Genomic DNA, 23,262 nt, shown 5'->3' on the forward strand with positions numbered 1-23,262 from the left:
ACCAAGAACTATGGCAAAACCATCCTAACAAAGGTCTGTTTTACCCCATTTTTCAATCATTATCTTTGACAAAACTAATGACTAGATGCACTCGCTTTTACCCAGGATGTTGTGCAACATGTCCTCCTGCCAAGTTCAGATTCTAAGTAGGGCAGACACACCTTTTTGAGTGGGTGTTATGAGTAATGATGTTAACCGGGTTGCATTTTAACACCTCAGCTTGCCAGTGCACTGCTTGCTCCTCGGCACAGTTTACAGTTTCAAAACATTAATCTGAGCTGGGAGGAAGTTTGGGGTTTTGGGGTTATTGGTTCATCATCAGTTGAGCATAAATGATAATATACATGCTTTTTGTCAGTGAAATCAGTGTTATGAGTAGTAGTTAAACACCAGCATCTCTGTGTTGAGTAAAGACAGTATCATTCCTGCATTTGTTGCTTGATTTAATTTAATTTGTGTGCGATTTGCTCTCATAGATGCAGTAGTAAACTACAAGTTTATAACTAATAAATCTGGTGTGTGTCCCATCAGGAGGCAGATTTGGTGACCACTCATGAGCTGGGCCATAACTTTGGGGCAGAGCACGATCCTGACAACATCCCTTACTGTGCTCCCAGTGACGACCAGGGGGGGAAGTTTGTCATGTACCCTATTGCTGTGAGCGGAGACCATGTCAATAACAAGGTACCTTTCCAAATACTGAACAAGTAAAAAATATGGTATTCAGCATACAGTAAGATACGATACAATAGAAGAATAACCGCTAGGTATATAACAAACTATGCTGACAGTTATGAGGATACGCTGAGTTAATGATGCAAAGTGTGATATGAAGTGTGAATACCATCTCTAAATGAGTTGCTTAATCTACAGAGATGTTGGATAAATGTGAGTCACAGTTGTTCCTGAGAAATATAATGACAGACAGTAAATGTACTTTACCTCCTCCACCATTGGCCTTAACAGCTAATATGCATATGAATTTTGCTGCAGTTTGAGGTGGAAATGCTGCTATTTATCTGTTGTGACTCGTTGCGCGTTTGAAGCAAGACCCTTTTGTAGATATCTATCTTTAGTTAAAACTAAATTTTGAATCCCATCAGTATGCATCGATTAAAAATGCATACAAAGGCCATGAGACTGTTTATGTGGCTGTAAATGTATGCATAGTTTTATAAATAGCAGTTAATGTTTTTGCATCAGACAAAGATTTACATCTGTTGTTATTATTCTAGTATTTTAGATCTACAGCAGTCCTTTGTCACATGACCTTTCACAGGTGAGCATAAAGCATCCACTCCTAGTTAACATCTAACCCCTGTCTACTTCTGCCTCTCCCCTAAAGCGTTTCTCCAATTGCAGCAAGATCTCCGTAGGAAAGACGTTACGTTTCAAGGCTCCCTTGTGCTTTAAGGAGAGGAACAGTAAAGTATGTGGGAACTCCAGAGTGGAGGAGGGGGAAGAGTGCGACCCCGGGCTACTCCACCTCAACGATGACCCCTGCTGCTCATCCGACTGCAAATTCAAAGGTGTTGCACAGTGCAGGTATGATGTCCAAAAGACAGATAAATTACAAGTACAGTACAAAACATACTTGTCAAGTCTAAATACACGCTCAAACTTTGGATTACTTGATTGAACTTCAGATGTCGGAAGATCTTTGTGGTACTAGTTTGAGTCACACATGTCTCTGTTCTCTCCACAGCGACAGAAACAGCCCTTGCTGTAGGAATTGCAAGTTTGAGCAGGCAGGAACAAGGTGCCAGGAACCAATTAGTGCTACCTGCAAAGGCATATCCTCCTGCACAGGTGAGCGCCTCCTGCTGGTCGAACACAAGAGCTGCAGCGATCACTGGAAGGCTGTTTGCTGTGGTGTTTGGGTACCTTTTTAAAATGATAAATTATTAATATCTTGAAAAACTACATCTACTTTTTCTTCACGTTAGGCAACAGCAGCAAATGTCCACCTCCTGAAAACGCTGAAGACAACACAGTGTGTGTCGACAACGGCCGGTGTCACAATGGAGAGTGCAACCCTTTCTGTGAGGCCATGCAGAACCTTCAGTCCTGTGCCTGCAACGGTAAAGAGCATTTGTCACAAGATCAGGAAAAAAAGGTGCAAAAGTGACCTGTAAAACCGCAGATGCCCAGTGGTCATGGAGGTCCCGGAGAAGGGTGTATCCCAGACAGGCAAAATCATGAAATTTAAAGGAAAGAAATGGAAATCATACCTTGGAAATTTCAAGCATGATTTAAGGATTTGGTTTTGTTTATGAAAAAAAAGAATAATTTCATTGATGTATTCAGGAATATGTTGTCAGTTACACACTAAGATAAACTCCCAGGAAGACACAAGCTTTTAAAACCATGATACTAATGTTTTGGCAATTTTCATATTTGAACTTTAGTTGAAGGATTAAAGGGTCCTCTGTTGGATGTGGAAAATCCTACAAGCTTAGATTAGTTATAGGATTTTTCCAGATGGCAGCGGCCTATTAAAATGATTTTAAGAGATTAACATGTCTGAATGAATCTTTTAATCTCTGTGTCTACTGCCACTGTTAATGGAGGGCATAGTTAGTATAATTTTGCAAATATATAAAACGGTTGAATGTCATTTAAGTTGATCCCCTTTTGTGTTTGCAGAGACTGAGGACTCATGTAAAGTGTGCTGCAGGGGAAAAAATGGCACCTGCTCTCCCTTCATTCAGGCCAATGGCAGTTTCCTTTTCCTTCGCAAAGGAAAACCCTGCACTGTGGGCTTCTGTGACGAGGCCGTGAGTCCCCAAATCTTTTATATACGCCCACTCTCCAGACGGGATTCCAGCTGATCCTACCATGTTTTCACCATGTTTAGTATTTTCTTGTAGTTGTTAACACAGTCCAGCACTAACAGGTCTTACAAAATTGTATGAAAGTTACAATGAGTTTATTGATTTTGCTTTATTTGGCTGTTTGGAGAGCGTCGACTTTCTCTCGTTAAAACAGGGAAAGTGCATGAAGCAGGTGCAGGACGTCATCGAGAGATTGTGGGATTTTATCGACAAGCTGGACATTAACACATTTGGTGAGTTGGTTACAACGGGCCACTTTGAAAACTAATCAACCATAATTTTCACTCACATTAACTTCGTCTTGTTTTGTTTTGTCTCGACAACCATCCTCAACGCCACCCCTCCATCAGGGAAGTTCCTGGCTGATAACATAGTGGGCTCTGTCGTGGTGTTTTCCCTCGTCTTCTGGATTCCTCTCAGTATTCTGGTTCACTGTGTGGTAAGAAACAGCTGGACATCAGTTTACACTAGTTTCCAGTGTCTTTAGTGTACCATTAACTGCTCCTTTTTTGGTTTCTGTAGCTCTGTAGTTGATGGTAAATTTTCTCTTTACCCGCTAGAGTAATTAATTCTTCTATTTTGTCAAACACTGACAGCCCTGTCCTTTTTTTTTTTTTCTGCAGGACAAACGACTTGACCAGCAGTACGAGGAGAACACAAAGTCTTTCTATTACCCTCCAAGTGTAAGTTTCTCATCTCTCAAATGCCCACATGTGATCTTGGCACTAGCCTTGCTGCCACACTAACCAAACTAATACAACATTACTTTTTTAAACACGCTGATATCTTTAATATGGGATGGCGAGGGGAGCATGACGGTTGATTGTTCATGTTGAGATATTTGCCTTTTTCTCTGGATCCCTGCATGATCTGTCACCATTAAACTACGTGTTACAACGTGTCGAGTCAGCAAAACTCTAGCCGAGAGGAAAACAAATTAGATTAAATTACCGACAATAAAATAAAAATAAGAATGTACTATTTTACTATTTATTTACAGATGCATCAAACATATCTCTTCTGTGTTTGACAGTGGTTAGAAATAGCTTTAGAAATGTAGAAAATCAAGAATCTTAAAAATAGCTGGCTTTTGTGATCCTTTTTAAGATTTTTTTTTAATTTGTTAATAGATTTGTTTCCTGAAAACATATTTTCTCAATTCTCATTTTTCTTTTTGTTCTGAGGGGAGGAGTAGTACCTGAACACAACATAACTCAACAACAGAGCTCAGTTGGAAAAAGGGGAAGTTACGTACGTTTGTGCACCAATCAGGATTTAGCCATATTTGAAATCAAATCTGATCGCTGCTATGGGGTTGTTTGCTCGTGCTGCAGGCCACTGTCGATCAAAGCTGATGAAACCTCTTGCACTCAGTCCTATAAGGCAGATTAGCTGCACTTTTGAGTGTTAAACACTTGATCATTGAAAATATAACTTTGATTGTTGCTTATTTCATGAACATTTATTGTTATTGAGAAAGATGTAAGATTTGAAAAGTTTTCAGGTGCTTTTAGAAATGCTGTTTGTGGCATCACAAGAGAGTAATGCCTTACTTTGTAATTTCACATAATATTTATTGTCTCTTTGATATTCATTATGTGCTGCTACAAAACATTCATACTCTTAAACCTAATAAACCTTTTTGTAACATCATTCTCAAGACAGTCTGGAGCTAAATTGGCCCACAGTCTTGAAAATACAGGAGTGAGAGAAGGACACAGATTTAGAATCCTAAAAGAAGCTGTGACTTGAAGCTGTGTGAACCAGTGGTCAGGTTAGTCGTCAGTAAGGGCCTCACTGTCCCTGCTGGGTTCCAGCGCCGAATGACCTGTCCATCACTCTTTGCCTTGGCCCTTTCCATTCTCATTGGAACTGCAGCAGATGGTGGAAGTTTGTAGTAGAGCTCCCGCCATAGGTGAGTGCGTGTGCCATGGTTTTGGTGTTGCGATGCGTTGCCATTGAGTCCATGATGATGCATGGTCGGTGGCCCATGTTTGGGATACTCCTGCAGTCACTTACTCCTTGATGTAATCACTGATCTGGTTGCACGTTTCCAGCCCTCAAAACTCACTGATGAAGTGAGAGAGGCTAATAAAAAAAATAGAAGCTAATAGTTTAATGTGACTGAACAGCAGTTCCTCTGCACAGATGTCGTCCAAGCAGAGTCAGTCCGATCAGAAATTACCTCAAGACAGCAAGATTGCATTTTCGGAGTATTCAAACAGAGAGAGGACTGAACAGGTTGCACCTTGTTGTCTTTTGTGAAATCAGATGGAGTGTGTGTCAACATTTTAAGTTTGCATCTGCTGCTGTTCAAAGCCACAACATGAAGAGGGTAGTGTCCTTTAGGTGATTGTTATTTTTATTTGCCCTTTCTTTTTCTTTTTTTAATGGCTGTCTGCACTGTGTTAAGTCCTTTTTGTAGGTTTGATGGGAACACGTTGAGACTGAGGGTGCATATTCTCTGTAGACCTTTCACATGGCAGGCATTTTGACTTGTAGCAGCAAAAGCACAGGAGCAACTAATAACATTAATGATGGCTTAATTCCATTTAGGTGTGACAGGAAATCCTGCAAGTGAGCCAGTGCACAATATCAGGACCCTTGTGCTCCTAAATGGACTGCAGCCATGATTAATAATAGTTACACCTCTGTTTGACAACAATGTCCACCATGAGAAATGTTTGTTTTACTCATTCCCTTTTTTAAAGCGGGTATTGGTGATGATAATGGGATGGAGATAGCAGATGAATATTACTACATTTGTCTTGAAGTATAATGGAGACAGCTTTAGGGTTTTAATAAACAATTTCATGATGTTCAACTGAAGATCAGGAGAAATATCTGATGCAGAATGGAGTAAAAAGGGAATGGATCCCACCTCAGTCAGAGACGGTCTGCTTCGACGTGCTTCAGTCTCACATGATGTTTTTGCTCTTCAGAGTCAAGACATGCTGAACAACCTCGAGTCAGCGTCCGTGCGCATCGTCAAGTCTCCTCAGCCTCCCTCCTCCTCCGCCGGCCGGACCGGGCCCTCCTCCCTGCCCCAGCAGCCTCAGCAGCTGAGCCAGGTCGGGGCCCCTCCCGCGGCCAGCAGCAGTACCCTGGCCCCCGGCCCGAGCTGCGGCCCCACCCCGGACAGCGCAGGGGGGCCGCGGATGGCCACCATCCAGGAGGACACCACCAGCAGCGACTCTCACCTGGGAGAGGAGGGCCCGTCGGACGATTTCACAACCGCAGGAGCCTGCTCGTCGGCTACGAAATCCTCCTACGAGGATCTGACCGAACAGAATCCGCCAGGCAGGGACCGGCGGCGCCTCAAGAGGCAGGACTGCATTGATACTAAAGAGACCGAGTGCTGAGAGTAAACAACCAGTACTGATCTGTGTTTTAGGGAACATGCAAACGTGCATGCAGTGACTGCAAATAAAACAGTTACTGACTGAATTCATGTTTTTGTGTGCCTGTGGTAAAAAAAAAAAAAAAAAAAAATACTGTGCCTTTTTTATTTTTCAGTTTTTCCAGATGAAGTCTGGGAGATCTGAGTAGGTCTGTGCAAATGAATCCACCGTGGGCTGTTTGCCCAAACACAAGGTTTCTGAATATACATATTTTTTCAAGAACAAAAAAGATGAAAACCAATGACAGCGATCCCAAGGCTCTCTCCGCTTTAGCCAATGTGTCCTGTTTAAAAAAAAAAAAAGAAAAGAAAAAAAGTGAGCTATGATTGTGGATCATAAGTTTAAAAAAAAAAAAGCCTCAGCTTTGCCCTTTTCCCTCTAAATGCTCGTACACAAAGTATCTCACCGGTTTGCTCCACTAACAGATTAACAGGTGAAAGATGTAATATTGTTATTGATGTTGTAACTGTGGTTATTTTCCTGTAAAAGTTAACATTTCAGTGTGATATATATATCTTAGACAGCAAACACTGAAGTTGACTTAAAAATGTTTTGTCCTGAATCTCTGTGTCAGAACTGCACTTGAAGTATTTTATACATCACCGGAGAACTTAAATAAGTTGAGTATGTGCTCTTACTGTGTTGTGTGTCATCAATGATTTCTGTTAAAAATTTCAGGCTTTTATAATATCGTGACCCCTTTGTGATTAGGACGCAACATTTTAATACTGTGCAAAGTTTCGAGTGGTCGTCTAAGTATTACACTTATTTTATTTGTCCATCCGTTGAAACTTTAAGAGAAAGTAATCTCGTCTCTGAAGACCCTGATACAGTGATGGTCATTTGTCCTGTATTCTTGACCCCTGTATGAAACAACGCGGTGCCTTTTCTGAGTTTGTGCCTAACCGCTCCGAGCCGACTTCTGTGCGAAAAAAGTCAAAAATACCCGCAAGATGAACATGAATCTGGACAATCCCGCATTAAATTATTTTTAAAAAAAAGTCTGCTTATTTTTCCGCTTGGTTTTCTGTCATTGTGCCAACGTGAGTTATGCACCTCTTTCTCTTATTTAATGCTGTCTCACCACTGTTGCCTACTGTGTCACGTTAACATTATAAATATGTATTTCACTGTAGGTGTAGCTAACATTGACTTCTGGATGGATGTGAACTGTTACACAATGAGCAGATGTCCTGTGTCATATATTCTGATGTGTATATTCTTAATGCTTCTATGCTCATAAATGTCCACCCTTGAGTTCCTTTTTTTGCTTGTATTACCTACACACATCTCAAAATAAAAATCTTTATTGTGAATTTTAAACATTAATACATGGTCTCACATTTGACAAATATAAATCACAGCTGCTTTATTGTTTCAGAGCAGGAATGCAGTCCCGGTCAGGCTCGCAGTTTACGAAGTGCAACACATGAATGCTGGTGAGGGTTTGGTTCTCCACAGAATATGTTTTCCAACGTCCTCTCCTTCACTGGTCGCAGAGGAGGCTGCTCTCTGGGCTCTTGGCGTCGACGTCTCCCCAGTAGGGCAGGATGAACGGCAGATTGGCCACACGACCCTCCAGCAGCTCCCACAGGTGCTGAGACACAAACTTGTTTCCCTTCTCTGAGAGATGCAGCCCGTCGGACAGGTAGGCCGTGTAGTCCTGTGGAGCGGAGGACAAAACAGGATGTCTGAGGCCACTGGAAGGCTTTCTTTAAAGGATGAATTTAGAGAAAGACAATGGGGTAAAATGAATACTATTAGTACTGGGTCTGAACACATTTAGGTTGACGTTTTCAGTTTATCTCGCAGCGAGACATTTGTAAGGATCAAATGTTTGAAACATTAAAAGACGCCATATTGACAATATAGACTATATTTTCCCATCTTCCCATCCAGTTCATCAGCTGATTCAGAAATCTGGAATTTAGATGAACTAAAGATCTAAATAAATTGCTGTTCCAGCAATGCTTTATTTTATGGGTCCAAGATCGTCTAACTACGTAATGTGGTACTAATTATAGGGAAAATCTCAATTTAAATCAAAAGAAATGGAAATATTATTCTCTATATATGTTGAATTGTATGTTTGCCTGCAGACAAAGTTCATGTATTTTCATATTTGGCTGACGTGTTGTGCACTGACTTAAAGAATCTCTAGTTTTCACTAGCAGCATAACTGGAAGTTATCACTACTTTCCTTATACAAAGTGCCAAATTACATAGTTCTTTCCCGGTAAATTCTTGGGTATTATTTGGTAATTTAAAAAAAAGAAGTTTTCCCTTGTGATGTGTGGGGATTGCATGTTACAGTGGCCTCTAACAACACACAGCAGTGATGTCAAGTACCACCCACCTGTCCATCTTTCTGCATGAGTGTCCAGAGGTCCAGGACGTCTGTACCACACTGACCAGCAGCCTGGACGCACGCCTGGGCATACTGCCCCGCTGCAGAGTTGTGGCGATTGAGGGGACATCCTGAAAAAGAAATGAAGAAGCACTCATGATCTTTTTAAAAACTGTCTGTGTGATGATACAAGAACAAAAGGAGGAGAAACACCGTGTTACCTTTCAAAATGCACTCCTTCTCCCAGGCGGGCTCATAAACAGGTGGAGGGGTGATGAAGATAACTCTGTCTGCTGACACTCCAGCTGATGCCAGCAGCCTGGTGATCTCCTTCAGGTTCTCTGAATACTCCTGCAGGGGGACGTGCTGTTGGGGGTTTTTATCTGCTCGACAGGAACAGACGAAAGGAGGCAAAATCATACAATACAATATTTCTATGTCAAACATTGTTTTCAATGACTCATTTTGGATAATCCCAAGAAGCCCAAGCAGTGAAGTGCAGAGGATGTGGTACTCCAGCAACTTAGTGTTGCATTTCTGACACATCCTGACTTTTAGTCTCAAGTATGGGCCAAGCGCCAAACACACTGGATCCTACATTTTCTATCAGCTCATTTCAAAATTCAGAACACCAAAAAAAAAGTAATTCTACTGACATCCGACAGTGCACACATATTTTATTGTAGTCATAAACAACACACACACACACAACACAACTGTCCAAATATTCATAACACAAGCAAGAAAAAAAACTATAGAAATCTATAAAATAATATAATATTTAAAAATCAGATTCAGAGAGTTTGCAGTAAAATATTTATAATTACTAAACTTCTTAAATTGTCTTTATAGGTTCAGTCAGTGAAGTTGTACCTTCCAGGGCACAGTCGTTGGCTCCAAAGAAGACAGTGACAGCAGCTATGTTGTTGTCTGCTGAGTTTTGGCTGTCGATGAGGCGAGGAAGAACTATCTTGGCCCATCTGGAGTTGTAGCCAGACAGTCCTCTGTTTACAACATCACACTTTCTGAAGGAAAAACATATGTCAGGTTCAGATATCAGTCAAAGGCACATCACATCAGTACCCTTTCTGTTCATAGCTCTGGATGACTGTTACTGAAGTCTCTGTTTATGAGAAATTAGATGAGCACTTATATGAAGGCTACAACAAATCAACATCCACTATATGGGACCTACTTACCTTGCTAGTTTGTTGGCAATGTCAGCACCCCACCCATTGGCTTGAAATGAAAACTGAAAGAATCAACAGCACTGTTTTATACATGCCAAACTTAAGCTAGCAGCTAATGCTAGCTAACTAACAAGTAGCAGACAAAATGCAATATAATATTACAGTCCTTAAATCGATTCATCGATTTTCATGCATTGGCTAACCTGCGTGATGGAATCCCCAAATAAAATCACTTTAGGCCAAATTACTGTTTTGAACTTGGACATCATGAACTTGTATGTATGAACTGGCTGCACAGAATAAACCGAACTTCCGGTTAGGGGAGGGGCGTTTTACCATACTTCACAATAAAAGTCTTAACATCATGATCTTTTTTTAGATGTTATTTAGCAAAATAATGCATTTTTGCTTGATAGATATAATTATTATATATAAACAAAGCCCATTTCCGACAGGAAGTCAAGATTATGTCTTATTCACTTATTATTGCTTTTTAAAAAATCATGATTAAAAAGAGAGAATATGGACTTAATATCTCATCGTTTTGACTCAGAAAGTCGAAATCTGGCTATTTTCCCTTGAAAGTCAAAATTTGGATTTATTTAGGGTAGGCCGGCAAATGAGTATGTATGTTGAATTGTATGCTTGCCTGCAGACAAAATTCACATTTTTGCAAGTTCAGCTGACCTGCTGTGCCAGTAGTTAACTGGAATTAAACGAGATCTCTATTTACCTTACAAGTAATACCAAATTACATTCCAGGAAACTACTTCGGAAAGAAAAGAAAATGAGTGAAATGTGAAATAAAGTGTTACCACTATTATTTTGTCTGTTGGTTAGATTTTTGGTAATATATTCTGCAAATGTACAGAATTTCTCAAACATAATATATCTGCATAAACCTTTTGGTCAATGGCTGTGCAAAATAGTAGAACTTTGAGTTTACTATTTCATATCCTCCACTGGGAGGCGCTGCAGTTAGAGGAGCCTCTCTCATCATCACGGAAATCACTTTTCTTCTTCGCTCCTTGTAAACATGGCGGAGGTCAGGCATCGCCTTGGAAGGGGAGCGTACGACTTTGCACATGAAACATGTAAACGTTACCTCCTGGAAAGTCCGAACAAACAAGTTAAAAGTGCAATACGGGCTTCTTCCCTATCGGCGGGGTTTCTGTTGAGTGATATTCAAAATGGCGAAGTGTTTGGAGCCGACACTGCTGCGCACAGAGTGACCGTTGGAGTTTCACAGGACAGTTACACAAGGGTAACACCTCTGTTTGGTACTGTTAACGATGTTTGGAAAAACGGAAATGTCGCTGAATATTACTATTGTCGTGGACTTAACAAAGAGTATTCACTTCCTAACAAGACCCGGGTTCAAAATATAGAAAGAAGTCTCCCTCTGTGCCGGAGTAACTGTAATGCCAAGTTTCGCAGGACTTCCTGCACCTTCAGGTCTGCTTGTCGACTTCAGAGCCTCGGTAGTCGGCGTTTGTGTTGGGGACATGGACAGCTTGTTTTTATCAGAGCTTACAGCGGCAACGGGGCCCGAGCTGAGCCCCTTTACAAAACCAAAACAGGCTACTATGAAATCCTGGAGGTGACACCTACCGCCACTCAAGCCCAGATAAAAACAGCCTACTACAAGCAGTCCTTCATCTACCACCCGGACAGAAACGCTGGTGGGGAGGAGGCCACTGTTCGCTTCTCTGAGATCAGCGAGGCCTACACCGTGCTGTGCAATAAGGCACTAAGGAAGAAGTACGACCGGGGTCTGTTGAGCCAGTCTGACCTTATTGCAACAGCCAGACCCTCCGCCAAGAGCACCGCGGGGAGCTCAAAGCAAACCGAGAGCCGACGGTCTGTGGTGGGCGGAGACAGCCGAGGAGGCGTCTTTGATTTCGACAAGTTTTTCCAGAACCACTACAAGGAGCAGCTGCAGAGACAAAGAGACATCAGAGTCCGCAAAGAGGAGTTGCTGAGGAAGAAGCAGGAGACGATTGGGGAGAAGAAGCTGGACAGGATGATGGAGGTGGGAGTCGGGGTGCTGCTGGCAATGGCCGTGGCCTTACTGGTCAGCTTAAAACGGGGTTGAAGTTCACCCACATGGAGGAGATGGAGGATGTAATGAGGAGGACTGTTGTTCTTGTTAGGAATTCTGGACACCTTTTAAGAGAAGTGTATTGTGGGTCCCTTGAATCATCACCACCCTTCACACTGCAAAAAACAACACTGCTTGCTGTTTGTCCTCTATGCAGGAAGACATGAACAACTAAATATCAGTGAAATACCATGGATGACTTAATATCATCCTTTGTGTCGATGTGACACTGTGCAATTGTGCATTTTTCTGTAGGATTACACTGTAAAGCTGCCAATCCAAGACTGTAATGTGCAATTGTTTCAGTTCCTCAGTCTGAAAGCGTGTATCTCAGCACAGCCGTGTATACTTCTCATTCAGCACAGCAGTGTATACTTCTCATTCAGCACAGCAGTGTATACTTCTCATTCAGCACAGCAGTGTATACTTCTCTTTCAGCACAGTATTCATCAGTGGCTGAGATGATTCTGTGCGCTGGTTTTTGAGAGTGTCACTCAATCAGAATCAGAAATACTTTATTGATCCCCTGGAGGAAATTATACAATTTGTCGCTCACACACAGTCAGTGCGACTCCGAGCAGCAGGAATGGGTATCTTTTAAATGTTTGGTGGTAATGCAACATCTAAGGTTACCAAATCATCTTTGAGGAATGTTTTTTGACAGTGGAAGATCCAGTGGTGGATTTACAACCTGGTAGTGATGCAGTTCAACTCATTTGGCTTTTATAAAGTCATCTGTGCAGCAGATTTCTTTATTTTTACTGGTGAAGCAAGTTTTGATTATGTTTTAATGTATTGCTATTTATGAACTATGTATAGCAATGTAAGGAAGAAGGGATGTGTGGATCAGTTATCTCTTGACAGCCCATTAAACTTTAAAGCATTACAGGAACTGTGGGTTTATGCTCACAGTTAAGTTAAAAAATGTGCCTTGGATGATATTTATTGTAAAAATCAATGATTATATTGTCCTGATATTTAACTAATACATTTGAGCCGTGCCTGTCAGAGCACAGTGAAACAAATGTTGTTTGGGTCTTTTGTTGGCGCCCTTGTTTGTCAACACCAACATTGCTGATGAAATAAGTGACCAAAGGAACCTAAAGATGATTTCAACCCAATGATTCAAGACACAAATTTTTGCAAAAGTCTGTTTCAAACATCATATAATGATCACAAACATGTAGTGCATTTAGAAATTCACAGTTCAACACAGTTAAAAGTAAACAAGTCTGTCTTATCAGTGCACATTAGTAACAAACTCAGGTCAAACAAAACCTACAGTGCACCTCCACAAATACAGTACATGTATTAAATATAATTAAAAGTGCTTGCAAAAAACAAAAAACACTAACATCTATAAAAACAAATCTATCTACACAGCTTATTTATTTCCTTTTCTTACATGGTAGCTCCTTCATGTTCAATAAATAAGTAAAAAGCAAACCTAGTCCCTCCAAATTGCATAAGAAGAATTGGATCTAAAGATGTATTTGGGATAAAACAAGCTAAAACACTGTAGATCTTGGTAGTGTAGAAATATGGATGTCAGACTTATATATCAGATAGAGGTTTTAGCCCAACTGATTGTTAATTTTCAACTCTGAATTTGGAGTATTCTTTGTTTTTATATCTGTGATGTCTGAGCTTGAGAGACTATCCCACGTTAGTTCAAAGGGGAAGTCTGACTGGTTACGAACACGTCTGCAGACCTGTCTCCGCTCTCAGATGGCCGGGTTGAGGGCATCGTAGAGCCGCTGCACTGCCAGCTCCACCATCTCTCTCAGGGAGTCGTCCTCTGTGCATTCGTCCTCGAAGCACACCGACTGATCAGAGGAGAGGACATCGGTGAGAAAAATAAAAAAAAACAACAACAATCGTACATGTATTGTTCTGTTCTGCTTCTCACCCTTGTTTCCAAGCAAATGTGAACCGTCTTCCCATCTACTGTCACAGAGATGTTTTTACCATCACTGAAATCCACACATTCCTCCCCAAACATGTCCCTAAAGACAGAGAGAGACCCAACATTTATTATTAGAACTAAAGATCCACTGAGGAACTGTTATTTCTGGTGACATTTTATAGTTCAGCATAACTTTCAATGTTATAAACATGTTAGTATGGATTTAGCTTGCGTGTCACTCACTGCAACATGACTCCTAGTCGGGTTTGGAAGACGTCCATGTCCATAATGGCGCTCTGGGTCTCCATGACTGTTAATAAAACACAAATTAAATCAAATTAAATAAGAATTCATAACAACAAAGTCCATGGCAATAACCAGACACAATGCATTAAGCCTTTTTTGGGTTCAAATAAAACTCAAGTAATTAGCTGTATGCTTCCTACAGTTCATATTACATTCAAAACTGAAGGTCCGGATTAACAACATGCATAGCTGATTGCCAAACCGACCTTTCTGAGCCTTCGGGTTTGACTGGACTTCCAGCACAACAGTGGTGACAGCATCGGCATACATGTCATTGAGAGGGTTAGCTATCCACTGAAACAGGAGACAAAGAGAAAAAGGTGGGTGAATTGCAGCCATTAATAAAACACAGAAGTCCCAGCCCACAATGTAAATTTCCCATGCAAATCTGAGACATGATATCCGGCCATTCTATTCACACTCCAAACCTGGGATCATGTGTTTTGACAATGTGCCCATGTCTTAGCCTCAGGTCAGAGGGTCCATGTGATTAGACATAAGACAGGGCAAAAAAGGAGACTGAGCCAGTCTTGCTGTCCTGCACCAGGACCACCAGGTGACCGCTCACCTCCAGCAGCACCATGCCAGCCTCATGGGTCAGAGTGATATTCTTAAAGATCTTCAAAGTGTTTTTCTCGGTTCCATCCAGCTCTTCCACGTCACCTGAGACAGAGGAAACGCCGCCACAGTCAGTATGGTGTGAACTCCTAACCAGTGAAATTGAAAGCAGCTGTGTGCTCTGCATGAACGGACCAAAATCAAAATTCACATCAAACTGTAAAAGGATTGGTCACAAATTTAGCAGTCTTTACCTGTGAGGTTCCTCAGATGGCAGACGAGCAGTGAGTACGGTCCGGTGAAAGGGATGGCCTGGGACTGTTTCACTGTGCTCATGGCCAGCTCTGTGTACGCTGCAAAACAGACGCATTAGGTCACTTCATGATGCCTCGCCGGTTTGTCAGATATTAAAAGAAGCGGCGGCACAGCTGAGTATGGAGCAACAGAACCAACATGTAACATTTATCTCTATATCTGATCTGACAGCAGGCAAACAAAAAGACAGTTTCAGATTAACTGCATCAAAAATACTTACTAGAAAGGTCAGAGGGGTTGAGGATGTGGTAGTTGAAGTTCTTTTTCACCAGTATGCCTGACACCCTCTGGCCCTGAGCACACTTCTTATCAGCCAGAGAGCCCATCACCTGAGAGGACGAGTCGTGTTCAGTAACTTCACTCATGTTTCAGTGTGGATTTATGTATTTAACATTCATAGTGTCATCTAATACATGCAGAAGGAGACCACAGTGACTTCAGACCATGTAAATCTAATAATAAGAAAAAAAAACAGACAGTTTATTGACCTTGGCCAGCTTCTCTCCTCTGAAGTTGAGGGTGACAGCTTCTGTGTTACGAGGGTTGTGGACCTCGATGTGAACCTGGTCATTATCCTCGTACTCCCTGATCAGAGCAGCCTTCAGACGGGCCATCTCATTCTGCTCCCCATGGACCAGGATCTGAAGACAACATGCACCATCTAATCTTGAATGGGAGCACCGGTACTGTACAATTTCCCCCAGGGATCAATTAAGTATTTCTGATTCTGATTCTGATTTACAACTGATACAACCGAAGGGCACAGGCGACTGAGAATTTTAAACAAATCAAAATGTTATTATTTTCTTCTCCTACCACATGTGGTGGTTTGAGAGCCCTGATGAACTCGCTGGTCTGCTGGTAGTCAGTGTGGGCAGAGAAGGAGATGTAGTCCACTGACATCTTCAGCTGCAGCTTCTGTCCTGACATGGTGGTGATCTCCTCCGGCTCAGACATGATGTGCTGCAGAAAGTGCACACAACACACTGCAGTAAGTTGCTGTAGTTGAGTTTAAGAGTTTAGATGATCAGAAAATTGCTGTAAATGACGAAACTGGATGTATCTGTCTATTGCTAACTCAGAATAACACTTGACACTTTGTCTACCGTCTGACCTTGGCCAGTGTGCCCTCCACACAGTATCCAGCGATGATGACTCCGTTCCTCTTATCAGTGCACCAGCTCTCAAAGAGCTCTCTGGAGAGGCCGCTCTGCATCATACCAGGAGACGCCATCACCACGCTGGGGCCGATGTCATCAAAGTGATCCATGCTCTGGAAAGAACCGACACCATACTTATAGATATTCAGCGGCTTTTTGACACCACGTTCAGATGATGAGCCCAAAGACAGAACAGTCTGGGCACCTGTGTCTGCAGCGCTCTCTACCTTGAGGTTGCTGATGTGCTTGAAGACAAAAGGGTTGTTGATATTGATGGCCTTGCGGATCTTGTCGTTCATTGCGTTGACGTAGGTCTGGTACACGGCCATGCACTTCTTAGCCAGGGATGAAGCATAGTAGATGGGGATGTCATGGAGCTCTGGGTGGTTCTGCCAGTACTCATCTACAGGAGAACATGAAGTACAATCTTACAGACTCCTCTGGCTGATATATAATATAAAACAGATGCAACAGACAAAACTAACTTTTAAAGAAGTGTAATACAATGCAAATATAAAGCATGTTATGATAAAGGGTCATAAATGATAGCATAGAGGCTAACAATTGCCTATTTAGAAGCACAATCCAAATCAGGGAGTGACACATGACTTCTCACCCAGGATGAGCAGCAGTTCCTGGGCCCGCCCCAAAGCGAACACGGGTATTAAACAGCGGCCTTCTCTGTTGACGATGTCATGGACTGTGTTACAGAACCGAGCTTCACGCTCCTCCCTCTTTTCATGGATGTGGGTGCCATATGTTGACTCCTGCAGAAAGAATTAACAGGATTTACCACGTTGTGGTCAACTAAAGATCCATTAAAAGTAGTGTCCAATGTGACTTATTATGAGGCGTACTATGATTAAGATGTCAGGTTTGACGCTGGGGATCTCAGCTGCCATCAGATGCCTGTCTTCTTGTCTGGAGAAATCTCCTGTGTACAGCAGCTTTGGAGGGGAAAAACAGACCGACGATGGACTTGTTAAGTGAACAACAGGACTCTCTGAAACAGAACAAATGTTATACATGAAAAAAAACAGTCATTACCTTGACTCCAGCTATTTCGATCATGAACATGGCAGCTCCCAGCACATGACCAGCGTGGTAGCACCAGAACTTGATTCCAGCCACCTCCTTGACCTCGTGGAAGTTGATGGTCTCGATCTTGTCCATGCTCTCCTCCAGGTCAGTCTCAGTGTACAGCATGTCATCTGCAGAAATGTTGCTGCAATAAAAGACACAGTTATTGGAGGTACAACAATTATTAATTTGGAGGAGTGAAACATGACACTGACCGCTCTTGCTCCTACCTGACTTTAACGTAGTCGGACAGCAGCCAGCGGTAGATGGCCTTGGTGGCGTGGGTCATGAAGGTCCTGCCTTTAAAGCTGGTCTTCTGGAGGAACCAGGGCAGAGCTCCACAGTGATCCAAGTGGAAACTGGTGAGGGGATACATACATCAAATCCTTAGTTATGTTTTACAATATAATAAAAATTTAATTCAAGCAGAAGAGCATGCCTTAGTGAGGAAATTACCAAGACAGATCAGGTTGAGCATCTATAATTGATCAAAAATAGACAGTTCAACACATAAAAGACTCACTGGCTGATGAGCAGTAGGTCTATCTCGGCTGGGTCAATCAAGTCTATGTAGGGGAGAGCATCCATTCCCTCCAAGCCAGGGTGGATACCACAGTCCAGCTGCCAAACACAAATATTACTGAATTTATATATTATAAATTAATCCACTCAGTATCAATGCTGCTTTGTTGTGGGTACATAAAATCTACACAGGACACAATAAAACAACAATAATTAAAATATAAAAAATAATAACAGCCTGCATATTAGATGATAGATTAGATATGATATGAACATAGAACTACATGTTGTACTGCCATTTCTGTTGTTCCATAACTTAATTGAATAATACTCGCAGATATGTTATTGGGTTATGGAATATTATTAGAAATTTTAATCTAGAGAGAGGTACTTTTATCTGTTTGAAGTCACACAGCAGCATACTGTACAGTTACAACTTATTGCTGAATCACAACAAGACCAGTTTTATTATATATGTGTGTAATACATAGTATATTTACCATAATCTTCCTTCCTTTGAACTCCAGGATGATGCATGACCTCCCAACCTCCTGACCAGCACCCCTGCAGTTACATGAGAAAACAGCATTTAGCAAATAGCTAACGATGCATTTATTTGTTGTTACTATGAGTACATATAAAGGCAATCACTCAAAACCTTTATTCATAAAAAACAAAATACAAATTAACTCACAGTGGACGAATTAGGAGCTGGTCACTTTCCTCCGCGGGGACAATCACCTCTACTTTGCGTTTTGTAGCCATATGCGTTAATTTTTGCAGCCAAATTTGAAAATAGAAAAAATAAATCAGGTCATACTGTACTGTGTTTGTAAAATGAATGAGAGGGGGCGCCCTCCTCTCGGGAACGTCACATTTCCGGTGTTGTGCCAAAATACCGCCGATGGGAATCATAAGCGTCAACAAAAGTTCCGAGACGGACGTTGATCGGTTTTTGCGGCAAATAATTCACATAAATATAATAACTAAATGTTACCAGGCACACGGCCATCATAAATAAGTAAAAAACATCAAGATTTGTAGACACTTAACAATATATATTATCCACAGGCACCTCGGCTCAATATTCAACTTTAGAGATACTTTTTCGTACTTCGTTGCGTCCCCTTTAAGTTGTGCTGGGTGTAGGCTGTGAAACTCAAAAGGAAGCTAAAGAGTCAAACTGTAGGTTAATAGAAAGCTTTGAAGAAAATTAACTGTGCACGGTACATTGAGACGTTTACGGTACAAACAGGTACGTAAGATAACTATTGAATACATTTGTGTTTGCCAACTCCCTGTGAAAGTCTTCGCTTTTTAATTTCAGTGTGAAAATTAATGCGGTGGGGGACATTTAAGGTGGAGTAGGATGAGTTTCATCCAAACATTTGCCTTTCTTTTAGAATGAGTAATATAGCCAACGCGTTTCCTGCTGAGCGTGTGGGTTAGCCAGCTAGATAAATGATGCGTTCAAGTCCAACGTAACCTGTTGAATCTGGTGTCTGGTGTATAATTTGTGTCGTGGGGGCTCTGATGTAAATTATTTATGCACCCCAACGTCACCCCAGTACAGATACAAGAGACCTGCAGTAATATTAGTTTACTCTGACATGATGGAGGTAGAGGATGTTGTTACAGTAGCAGGTGTAACAGATGAAATGGTTTCCGATTTAACTGCTGCCCCTTTGCGACTCCATCAGCAGTTACTTTCCTTAAGCTACAGCCTCAAAAATTACCAGCAAGTCTCAATATTAACTCAGTGTTATGAGCACCCCAAAAGTAGTATTTATTACAGTGTTATATTAGAATATCCTTGTTATAATGCCCAGGTTTTGTTTTTTATTTCCCCCCTTTAATGTGTTGGTTTTGGAGTCAGTTTATTCTCAATGTTTACAAAGCATGTTTTGAGGGCAGCGCTTTTGGAAATATTGACATCAAAATCTATAGGATTCACACTTTTATTTTGTAAGGCCTTGCAAACTAAGTCGCTGATATTTTTTAAATACAGCTTAACTAACTAACACTCCTATAACGTGAATGGCTAAAGGATTTTTATGTAGCTGAATGTCCACACATTTATCCATCATTCAGAATTTAGACAACGCTATGTTTCTGCCTTTTTATTATTCATCATCTCTATTGAGACTTGAGAAGCCAGTCTTGTGGTGTGTCTTAACACTGTGGTCCGGGATGATTCAGGCTGGTGAGGCTGGAGGGCTGGATGTGGTCGTCATGGTGAAGGATGTTTCGGAAAGTCAAAAAGCGCCACAGCAGCAGCAGCTCGCAAAGCAGTGAGATCAGCACCAAAAGCAAAGTACAAGAACATGTACACACACACACACACACACACACACACACATACATTTTATGACAGAGGTGTTTTCTCCCTTGTTGAGTTTAGTCAACACCCTTTCTCATGTTTCTGACTCTTCGTAGTCTGTGGACTCCAGTTTGGGGGGACTCTCCAGATCAAGCACAGTCGCCAGCCTCGACACAGACTCCACCAAGAGCTCAGGTCAGTCCCACTTTCCTCTTCTTCTTCCATTCCTCCCCTTTTTTTTCTAACTGATTATCCGATGTATGCACTTCTCAGGTAACAGCACGTCTGAAACATGCGCTGAGTTCCGGGTGAAGTATGTGGGAGCCATTGAGAAGTTACAGTTTGACATGAGCAAGACCCTCCAGGAGCCTCTGGACCTCATCAACTACATTGATGCCGCTCAGGTGAGAAGCTGGAGAAGGATACGGACACGCTTTCAAGCAGCAGTGATGGCTCTCCCAGTCACTCCAGGCTTACGGCAGACATCATCACATCGATATCATAGAGAGGATGCCGTAAATATTCTGCTCCTTTTCACAGCAAGATGGAAAGCTGCCCTTCGTTCCTGGAGACGAAGAGATGATTCTGGGAGTGTCAAAGTACGGAGTCAAAGTGGCCTCACTGGACCAGTGTGTGAGTAGAGTGATTTACTGTACTTTAGTATTTATTATGTCCATGAACGGTCATTGATTAGACTGTGTGCGGTATCGCTGGGTCATCAATACAGCCAGGCAGCATGGTTATGAATTCAGCATCAATTTATGTTTTTGACTTGGTCCTGCGCAAAGCTGCTGACTCAAATATTTCAGCAATTCCGCTGCTGTTGCCTCCAGATATCCCATTTTATTTGCATTTGGAGTATAGCTCTGCTTTAGTGCAACACTCAGATTTACCTCTGAGACCACATTGGCCCATGATGATTTATCTTTCTTAACCACACAATACAAATGAAGACATGTATTCTTGATATAATGAGTCAGTAATGAAATGCTTTTGATTTGTACCTCTGGCCAGGACGTGCTGCATCGCCACCCTCTGTACCTGATAGTTCGCATGCTGTGTTACGATGATGGCCTGGGCGCGGGGAAGAATCTCCTGGCTCTCAAAACCACCGATGCAAAGCAAGAGGAGTGCAGCATCTGGGTGTACCAGTGCAGCAGCTCAGTGAGTGTGACATGGGATGAAATGAGATTTGTTGGATTTGGGCTGTTAAAAGTTAAAACATAAAGATTGCTGTTGTTTCTATCATCTGTCTGAACAGGAGCAGGCTCAGTCCATCTGCAAGGTGCTGTCGGCTTCTTTTGACTGCGCTCTGACATCAGACAAGTCCTGAGGCCTGAGAGATGGACGGGAGCCGAGATCTGTCAAGAAGAGGAATGAAACAACTGCAAAAACCCAGGAAATCACGAGACAACCATGGCTGCATTGTGATTGCAATCATTTCCCCCCTTTTCTTTTTCTAACTTTGCTTTGTTTCCTTTAAGAGAGATTAACTGGAGGACAAATCATGTCTGTTTTCCATGTTAGTTTGCAGGAAAACATGATTCAGATTCCCAGTTTGTGATGCGTACTATCACCTTCCTATCATTCTCCAGCTGGGACAGAACCACTGTTTCTTCTGAATCATTTCCTTGGAATTTGTTTCCTTTACCTCACCAGTTCCTTTGACCTTTCACATAGAGTTAAAGTTAAGAAAAAGGGAAATGGTTGCATTTTTTAAAGCATTTGAATACAGTGTACAGCTTTCACTAATGTCATGTAAAGGAATCATATTTAAACCTAAATTATGGTACAAAATGGTACATAATGTTGTAACCCAGCATGGGAGACATTCATCAGTGGAGAAACGACACGGTACACGCACACGGTTTGGAAACCACTTAGATCCCTTCTGAAGTTTAGATGTGTTGTTGTGTTTTTCTGAGACAAACAGTATTAGTATGACAGTAGTCACTTTTTGACTTGAAGGTACATAATACACAATGATTTAACTGTGACCCACATCCTGTATCTTACTGTTTTGACTTTTATTGTATCTTGTTTTAAATGTCTATGTTTCTTGGTACCAAACGCTTGATGTGTTCTCTGATTTGTTAAATTCTTGTTGTGAGTTTTGTTTGTTGTGATTCAAAAACGGTATTAAATCCATTGGACTTGCTGAAACCACATACATCCTAACAGGCTGTTAGAAGCATGTGAACGTGTTTACAGTCGTGGTTCTAACTTGACTTCACCTTGTACATAATAATAGCCCCTTGTTCCTGTCTTCCTTGTCAACACAGTCCGGTTTAGATCAGGTTGAAAATGTATGATGATACGGAAGTGAAATAATTTGATCTGGTACAGTAAAGGAGTGGAAGGCTTTTGTTTTTGATAATTATTTGACTGATTTACTGAGTCATTTCTCCTTTTTCTTTCAGTGTCCTCTTTACTTTTGACTATATTTTTTGTCTTTTGATTATGAATTGCTGCAGGTTTTGAGCGGCTAAGTGAAGAAAAGAAAAACTATTTTTTTTGGTATTTCTCTCCCGAAACACAGCACAATGTACGTTTTTACACTGCAGTACATTCTGAAACTTGGATGCAGACATGCTGAAATATCCCCCATCAGAGGGAGCTCTTGATACACCAGCTGACTTTTACTTTGACAAGAATCACACCAGTCAAATGGTGCTTTATTTTTAAAATGCAGGTCATTAGCTTTAATAGTTGTTTTGTGCACAAAGGACCAAAAACATCTTAAAGCCATTAATACTGTTAAGAAACAGACCAAAGCCTTGTTCATTTCATATTTTATTATTCCAGTTTCATTTTCCCATTTACTTGCACAATAGAGTTAAGAGTCGATGCAGTGATCCACAGACAGTTAATGAGAATGAATTAAGTTTATTTTCCCAGTTATGTGTGTGTGTCTGTATTTATGTTGTCGGCACACACACACACACACACACACACACACACACACAGGTCCAGCTGAGGTCATATCTGTAACTGCTCATCACCACAGCGCATTAAAAGACATTTACAGCCTGGGTTAACTCTGCTATTTCTTTTTTTTTTTTACATTTAAATATCAACAAAACAAAACCAAATCTATTTACACGAATAGATTATTAAATCTTCCTGTTTCCAGTGAGTTAATATTAAACGAGATGAGGAGAGTCTTTCAGCTACGATTCACATGCTTCTCTTCTCATCATTCACAAATCCATGGAAGGCTCT

The 23,262-nt window shown here is 41.4% G+C and overlaps 5 protein-coding genes across 5 annotated transcripts; 3 read left to right on the forward strand and 2 right to left on the reverse strand.

Moving 5' to 3' along the window:
- Positions 1-3: 3 nt before the first annotated feature.
- LOC139307125 (disintegrin and metalloproteinase domain-containing protein 17-like) lies at positions 4-7,558 on the forward strand (the record flags this gene model as incomplete). The annotated part of the gene is made up of 10 exons (XM_070931009.1): positions 4-33; positions 532-684; positions 1,346-1,545; positions 1,706-1,809; positions 1,947-2,081; positions 2,647-2,777; positions 2,989-3,067; positions 3,185-3,273; positions 3,458-3,517; positions 5,777-7,558. Coding segments are annotated over 10 exons (1,401 nt in total), but the record flags the coding sequence as incomplete, so codon positions are not given.
- Positions 7,559-7,589: 31 nt separating this feature from the next.
- Positions 7,590-10,053, reverse strand: LOC139307124 (isoamyl acetate-hydrolyzing esterase 1 homolog). Its single transcript, XM_070931008.1, has 6 exons — positions 9,976-10,053; positions 9,782-9,834; positions 9,456-9,607; positions 8,804-8,965; positions 8,592-8,713; positions 7,590-7,898 (listed from the first exon to the last, which is right to left on the reverse strand). Exons 1-6 carry the CDS (start codon positions 10,039-10,041, stop codon positions 7,722-7,724), a joined length of 732 nt encoding a protein of 243 aa, XP_070787109.1. The 5' UTR covers positions 10,042-10,053; the 3' UTR covers positions 7,590-7,721.
- A 755-nt stretch (positions 10,054-10,808) lies between these two features.
- LOC139307121 (dnaJ homolog subfamily C member 30, mitochondrial-like) lies at positions 10,809-12,892 on the forward strand. Its single transcript, XM_070931006.1, has 2 exons — positions 10,809-10,817; positions 11,247-12,892. The coding sequence occupies exons 1-2, from the start codon at positions 10,809-10,811 to the stop codon at positions 11,865-11,867; spliced, it is 630 nt and encodes a 209-aa protein (XP_070787107.1). The 3' UTR covers positions 11,868-12,892.
- A 705-nt stretch (positions 12,893-13,597) lies between these two features.
- On the reverse strand, positions 13,598-18,485 carry LOC139307122 (cleavage and polyadenylation specificity factor subunit 3). Its single transcript, XM_070931007.1, has 18 exons — positions 18,415-18,485; positions 18,221-18,284; positions 17,722-17,819; positions 17,429-17,557; positions 17,166-17,343; positions 16,976-17,065; positions 16,735-16,885; positions 16,346-16,521; positions 16,073-16,231; positions 15,775-15,921; positions 15,447-15,599; positions 15,179-15,287; positions 14,898-14,996; positions 14,654-14,748; positions 14,292-14,379; positions 14,023-14,089; positions 13,783-13,879; positions 13,598-13,699 (listed from the first exon to the last, which is right to left on the reverse strand). Exons 1-18 carry the CDS (start codon positions 18,483-18,485, stop codon positions 13,598-13,600), a joined length of 2,073 nt encoding a protein of 690 aa, XP_070787108.1.
- Positions 18,486-18,904: 419 nt separating this feature from the next.
- On the forward strand, positions 18,905-21,481 carry LOC139307126 (integrin beta-1-binding protein 1-like). The gene is made up of 7 exons (XM_070931010.1): positions 18,905-18,975; positions 19,920-20,034; positions 20,157-20,235; positions 20,314-20,444; positions 20,581-20,673; positions 21,055-21,204; positions 21,302-21,481. Exons 2-7 carry the CDS (start codon positions 19,963-19,965, stop codon positions 21,371-21,373), a joined length of 597 nt encoding a protein of 198 aa, XP_070787111.1. The 5' UTR covers positions 18,905-18,975; positions 19,920-19,962; the 3' UTR covers positions 21,374-21,481.
- Positions 21,482-23,262: the final 1,781 nt, after the last annotated feature.

This window comes from Enoplosus armatus, assembly GCF_043641665.1.
Source record: "Enoplosus armatus isolate fEnoArm2 chromosome 15 unlocalized genomic scaffold, fEnoArm2.hap1 SUPER_15_unloc_1, whole genome shotgun sequence".
In the NCBI taxonomy this organism is placed as follows: domain Eukaryota; kingdom Metazoa; phylum Chordata; class Actinopteri; order Centrarchiformes; family Enoplosidae; genus Enoplosus; species Enoplosus armatus.